Source organism: Berghia stephanieae, chromosome 14 (assembly GCF_034508935.2).
Source record: "Berghia stephanieae isolate SIO BIC M18660-M18661 chromosome 14, UCSD_Bste_1.3, whole genome shotgun sequence".
In the NCBI taxonomy this organism is placed as follows: Eukaryota; Metazoa; Mollusca; class Gastropoda; order Nudibranchia; family Aeolidiidae; genus Berghia; species Berghia stephanieae.
This window is the reverse complement of record NC_088373.1, coordinates 12415772-12423271: the sequence shown is the minus strand read 5'-3', so window position 1 is coordinate 12423271 and position 7500 is coordinate 12415772. Positions and strand designations below refer to the sequence as shown.

General features: G+C 37.2%; 1 protein-coding gene across 1 annotated transcript in view; it reads right to left on the bottom strand.

Annotated features, from left to right (window-relative positions):
• The window catches only part of LOC144959404 (uncharacterized), a gene marked incomplete in the record, with an annotated part of 66370 nt that overhangs the window by 9732 nt on the left and 49138 nt on the right, over window positions 1–7500 (bottom strand). Inside the window, 1 exon segment of the mRNA XM_078891981.1 lies at window positions 6026–6171. Coding sequence (XP_078748107.1) covers window positions 6026–6171 — 146 coding nt within the window.

The window sequence follows — 7500 nt, the reverse complement described above, 5'->3', positions numbered from 1 at the left end:
GGAGATTGGTCTTTCTTTTGTGATCTTATAAAGTGATTCATTTGAGATCTTTTTGGGGTATTTGATGTCCAGTACCCTTCTTAGCTGTGTGCGATGGAAGGCATCCAGATGTTCTTCTTCGGATTTTGTCAACGCCCAAGTGCCGTAGTTATACAGAAGTACCGGTTTTACAAGAGCATGGTACAGTTTCAGTTTGGTTTTTCTCTTTATTTTGTCACCTCTAATCCATACATTGGTGAGTTTACTGAGTGCGGCGTTTGATAGCTGTTTTCTTCTTTGTACATCCTCGGTGTCTCCAATTAGTGAGCCGACTTTCTTTGTTCTTTTCCATTCCTCTTTGTTCCTCGATATTGTTGTAAATTCGGTTTTATTGGCATTGACTTGGAGGTTATATTTCATGAGGGTATTTTGTATGATGTCTATATTTGCTGGTGTTGATCCAATAAAATCGACATCATCTGCATAGGCGATTTCTCTAGGGATTGCATTCTCAATATGAGTCATTGGTTTTGGAATGACTTTTCGAACTTCTTTCAGAGCGTGTTCTAAGTATATTGTGAACAGAATCGGGCTCAGACTATCTCCTTGGGGGGTCCCGATGTTACTTTCGAACTGCGTCTGTGTTGTGTTTACAAGAGACGAAGATCCAAGATGGCGTCGACCAAACAATAAATGGTCACAGACTGTTTTGCTTTGCTTCCAGTTCACCTCACTATGGATGTGGATTTCTATAAATAAAAACTGCAGGGATTTGACTAGTGACGAATGGAATGTTTCGGACAGAATATGTGTTCTTGAGCTTAAGTGTAAGATCAATTCAAGGAACCAGAATAACGATAACAAAGACGATCACGGTAAGAAGACGTTCACTATCTCAATCGTAAATGTTTACGCACCAACAAGTCAACGCGCAAAACAATACCCAGAGGAAACTGATAAATTTTACAAAGACCTAGACGATACACTGAACAAAATAGGAAACAAATCAATATTAATAATTGCTGGAGATTTTAATGCCAAAGTAGGAAAACGTCTCGACAGTGACACACTATGTTTAGGATCATACTCAAAAGGAAAACGTAACGATAACGGAGAAAAATTAGTCCAGTTCTGTGAACAGAGAAAACTTTTCATAACAAACAGTGCTTTCAACCACCCATCAAGACACCAGACAACATGGGTAGGACAAAGGAAAGACCAAACCCAAGACAAAATGATAACAATACACAACCAAATAGACTATATCATATGTCGACACCGCCATAAACACTACTCAACCAACTCGCGATCATACGGTGGTACACTGCTAACATCCGATCACAAACTTGTAAAAACGAATTTCAACATAAATGTGTACAGACAACGAAGACAGAAAGGCAAAACGGCAGTCAAAATAAACACGGCAAAAATAGTAAATGAGCGAGAATGTCGCATTCATTACCAATATGAACTTAACTCAAGTCTATGGAAAATAAAGCAAAACAGCAATCCAAACAATGAATGGAAAGAGACGCAAGCGGCAATGAAATATGCGGGGAAGAAAGTGCAGGCTCTATTAATACAACAAAGAGCATAGTGACATCAATTTCGTCCATTATATATTTCGGACAATGTATTAATCTATCTTCTATCTTCTCCGTGTCACCAATGGCTGCAGGCGGACACGTCGCCCGAGCGTATATATATCTTCTTCTTCTTCTAGGTTCCATGCCTGGTCCAGGCTTCGGATACTGCATGAATTATCTCTCTCCATTCCTCCCTGTCTCTTGCTTTTTCAAACAGCTCTTGGATTGTTAGGTTGGTGAAGCCCTTCAGTTGGTCTATGAGTGTTTTTCTTTGTCTCCTCCGGGCGCGTTTACCAGGTATTTTTCCACAACTTGCCAGGTATTCATTCTTATCTTTCCTTACTATGTATCCGAAAAAGGATAGTTGTCGATCCACTATTAAGGGCATTAGTTTCCTTTGTTGGTATGTTTGTTTTAGCACTTCTTCGTTCGTTTTGTGTGCAGTATACGATATTCTCTGCATCCTTCTCAAGCACCACATTTCAAAAGCTTCAATGTTCTTTTGTGTTTCTGCATTTGTAGTCCAGCTTTCGCATCCGTATAACAAGATTGGCCACACGTAGCACTTCAAGACTCGGAATCTAATCCCGAACGACATCTGTTTGTTTTTCAAAATGTTTCCCAGGTCCATGAAGGCCTGTTTGGCTTGAGTTATTCTTGCTCGTATGTCTCGGTTACATCTTCCATCTGTTGTCACTATTGAACCTAGGTATTTAAAACTTTCTACGTTGGTAAGTTGCTCGCCGTGAATCGTTATATTGCAGGTGTTGTTGTTTTCGGGGTTTTTCTGTATTACCATGCATTCCGTTTTGGTGATATTCACTTCCATTCCCTTGGCTTCACTATCTACTACCACTTTGTCAACAATCTTTTGAAGTTGGATTTCTGATGTTGCAATGAGTACCGTATCGTCTGCGTATCTTATATTATTTATGTTGTGACCTCCTACTTTTATTCCCTCCATATTATTTATGCCCCTCATGATTGTTTCTTGGTATAGATTAAACAGATCTGGTGAGGCAACACACCCTTGACGGACTCCTTTCTTAATAGGAATGGAATTTCCTGTAGTTTCCGATTTTGATAGATGCCTGCTGGGTGTAGTATAATGTTTGCATGAGTCTGAGGTCTTTCTCATCAGCGCCAATGGAGTGCAGTTGTTTTAGTATTTCTTCGTGGCGTACTCTATCAAAAGCTTTTTTGTAGTCGACAAAACAGAGGTATAGTGGGGTCTGAGCCTGTATAGCTCTTTCACTTAAAACACGGAGGAGGTATATTGCGTTCCTTGTCCCTCTGTCAGGTTGGAATCCATATTGTTCTTCTGCGATTTCGGGGTTAATCTTATTCCTTAGCCTGTTGATAATTATACGCAACAGTATTTTGTTGATGTGGCTTATTAAACTTATAGTTCTAAAATTTTCGCATCTGACTGCACCTGCTTTCTTTGGTATTGCTATGAAAATAGAGTTACAGAGATCTTCTGGAATTTTCCCAGTATTGTATATATTGTTGAATAATATGTGAAGTTCATCAATTGCTAGATCTCCTAGGCTTTTTAATACCTCTACAGATATTTCATCAGGGCCTGTTGCTTTACCATCCCTCATTCGTTCCATGGCATGTTCAATTTCACTTTTGGTGATGTTTGGTCCGCTTAATGGTTCTTTGAATTTCAGTGGTGGTTCATTTCTATTTGGATCATTGTACAGTTCGCCTATGTATTCTACCCATCGGCTTTCTATATGTTGTTCTTCAAATAGCAGTTCCCCTTGTTTGTTTTGGATACAACTTCTTGCTGCTTTGCTTTTCCTTTTCCCTGATAGTTCTTTTATTCTTTGGTGAGCTTGTTGGGGTTGGGTTTGTATTCTCTTTCGATTTCGCAGCATTTCCAGTCTAGATAGTTCTCGTGTGCCTCGATGCATTTGGATTTAATGTGGTTGTTCAATGTTTGGTATTCTGCAGACCCTCTGTTGCATTTTCGTCTTTCTTCAAATAGGTTTAGAATTTCATTTGTCATCCATTCCTTTTTGTTGTTTATTTGAGCTATTGATAAATGCTTTTCTGCAGTTGCTTTGACACACTTTTGGAATATATCAAATTGTTTTTCACATTTTTCGTTATCAGGTTCACTTTGGCTTTGTATCATGAGTGCATTTTCAAATTCTTCTCTCATTTTTGTTTGTATGCCATTGTCTTTGAATAACCTGTAATCCCTCTTTATTCTACCAGCTGTTCTCTGAATAGCTTCAAACTTTATCCTTACTGTACAAACAACTGGGACATGGTCACTGTCTACATCGGCGCCTGGATAGGTTTTGCAATTTAATATGCCATTTCTGAATCTTGATGATACTGCTATAAAGTCTATCTGGTTCCTTGCTCTGTCCCCTGGTGATTGCCATGTCCAGGTTCTTCTTGGGTGTTGTTGAAACCAGGTGTTTGAAATCATTAATTTATTTGTTCTACACCAATCTGCCCAGATGTTTCCTCGTTCATTTCTGTCTCCGAGTCCATGTGGTCCGATTATGTCACCATCTCTGCCTCTGCCAATCTTAGCATTTAGGTCCCCCATTACCATAAGGACTTCTTGTGATTTACACATTCGTTTTGCTTTGTCTAGTGAATGGTAAAACTCTGTCATATCTGCATCTGTCGCCTCTTCTGTTGGTGCATAAACTTGAATAATATTGGTGTTAACTACAGGTCCTCTTAGCTTAACCAGCAAAACTCTGTCTGAGATTGCTACGTGCCCTTTGTAAAATTTGGTTGATTTTTGGTCTAAGATCATCCCTACTCCTTTTTGGAAAGAGGTTCCACCACTCCATATGATCTTATATGTCGTGTTGTTTTCTTGTTTTGACATGGTTCCCTGCTCTTTCCATCTCATCTCTGCCAGGCCAAGAATATTTATTTGGAGCCGTTTCATTTCTTTTAGAATGTTGTTTAGTTTTCCTTTTTGGGCACAGGTCCTGACATTCCATGTCCCAATTTTGGTTTTGTCACATTTGTTAAATTTATTTCGCCTAGTAACTGGCTGACGGTTCGGTGTGACCTGACGAACATCACGCTCCCAACCGAGCGAGGCAGCAGTCTTCCGTGAAAACATGCTCCCCTTTACGCTGTCACCGTTTAACTTTTTGGACTTATTCATGCAGTATATATATATATATATATATGTGTGTGTGTGTGTGTGTGTGTGTGTGTGTGCGTGTGTGTATATGTATATAAATCAAACTTTCTATCAATCAATCAACTCACGAAATCAATCTATCTACTATCTATCTATCTATCGATCTATCACACTTTCTATCTATAAATCAATCTTCCTATCTATCTATCTATCTATCTATCTATTTGTCTATCAATCTCTATCTTTGTCTCCATTCATCTCTCTCTCTCTCACCCTCTCTCTCTCTCTCCCCCCCCTCTCTCCTCTCTCTCTCTCTCTCTCTCTCTCTCTCTCTCTCTCTCGTCTTCTTTATTGTTCCACAACACTTCTTCCCGCACCCAACTCTCAGTAGTTTGTGGGTATCTATCTAGTTAGAAATCTCTCTCTCTCTCTCTCTCTCTCTCTCTCTCTCTCTATATATATATATATATATATATATATATATATATATATATATATATATATATATCCCTCTCTCTCTCTCTATCTATATATCTATCTATCTATTTATCTATCTATCTATCTATCTATCTATCTATATATCTATCTATCTATCTATATATCTATCAATCTATCTCGATCACACATACACACACTCAATCACACACATACTCTCTCTCTCTCCCTCTCTCTCTCTCTCTCTCTCTCTCTCTCTCTCTCTCCCCTCATATTTTCCTACCTAACTATCTTTCTCCCAAACCATACAACAACAGCAGAACAAAAAGCTACAAGATAGATAGAAATATAGATATTATATGAATAGATAAATTGATTGACAAATGGATACACAGATAGACAGACAGATAGACAAACAGATAGACAAATAGATAGATAGATAAATAATATATATATATATATGTATATATATATATATATATATATATATATATATATATATAGATAGATAGATAGTAGAATATATAGATAAATAAGATAGATAGATAGATATATAGATAGATTGATTGGAAGATAGATAGATAATAGATAGATAGATAGATAGTGGATATATAGACAGATAGTTAGTAAATATATAGATAAATAAGATAGATAGATAGATAGATAGATTGATGGATAGATAGATAGATAGATAGATAGATAGATAGATAGATAGATAGATAGATAGATAGATAGATAGATAGATAGATAGATAGATTGATAGATAGATCGATAGATAAATAGATAATATATATAGATGGATAGATACGTAGATGGATAGAGTAGGAAAAAGAGAAGAAAGAGAGTAGGTATTCCAAAATGATATCATAATATGATGAATATTCTAATCGTTCACCTGTTTTATTCACCGTGACGTTCCAGGCCAGAGTTTCTACATCCGAATTTCCTTTGAGTATTTTAGCGTTACAACCAAAAGTTTGATCTGTCACCGACTCGAAATGGAGAAATAGAAGACGGAGAGATGGCGATATGTGGTCTTCTCTGAGGAAGAGAGACGAAATATGTTAATTAAAAAAAAAATATGTGCATGACATAATCAGTCGGAAAGGTGAAAATTTTTGTTTTGCATTTTCTGAAAGAATATAAAATGCTCACAAGAGCATTTTAATCTTCATTTGAACTAAATCGGATGATTTTTCATGAAGTTATGGTCAGATGTATGGGAAAGGTATCCAGCAACTTTTCTCAAATTTCGTACTTTTTCAACTTTACTATCAAGCTGTAAAAAATATTAAGAAGTGGAATTAAGCTTTGATAATTCCCGAAGATGTGCAAAAAGGGTTGATTTAATCATTTATGACAAGAATTCATTTTTGATAAAAAATTGACCTTCTAAACTAAACTTGGCAATATCTCAGTTCAAAGCTTTTCACCATCCGACTGATTACGTCATTCATTGTAATGATTATTTTATTTTATACATAAGAGAGATGAGACGAGATAGCTAATTGGAAAGCTGATTAATTGCCCCTGTTCAATCCGGGAATCGAGGAACCAATCAAAATGGTTTTCTAAACATCTACATCACGTGCTCATATTTGCAGGTCCGATAACCCAATTCCTTATGGGCTCATTGTTGTAATGGAAACCTTTTTTTAAGTGACGCAAAATATTAATATTGTCCATTACAACACTGTTGAACGAGGCCCATAAGTGGGTTCGAATGTCAGACCTGTATATATGTACACATCGATCAATATTATTTCAAGATTATATATAATCAGGATTTGGGAAGTGAAATTGATTTTGAGTGTGTCGCATATGTCCGCTACTCTTTCCCTTCCCAGCTAATATTGATGAAATGTAATTCTTAGTTCCTATAACCCGACATTATACCGATTTGAATGGTTGGTCATAATTGATTGCTTCCCTTTGGATAGGACTGAGATAACTCGAGACACTAGATTATTGCGGCAAACCTTTTTTTTCTTCCAATATCTAACAGAAGGGAGAATCCTGAATAATTTTTTTTAAAAAATATTACGCCCTTTCGCAACGTTACCATAAGATCCCGTCGCCAAGGCATTCCACGAAGGAATATGGATAATCCATCAAACAAGATGTCTGATGGCAACAGGAACCACCCATGTTGTCCAAGTGAGCTAATTGGGAGGTTAATACTCTTCTTGCCCAAGGAAAACAAAACGAAAGTACCTGAAGCGGGGCTCGAACCCGGGATCTTCCGGGTAACAGTGCAATGCATTAACCAATCGGTCCACTTCGCTCCCCAAATACTGATGGAAAGATCGATGGGAAAATTGAATGGAAAAAAACAGAGCGTTTATATAGGGCAATATCCACTAAATGTGC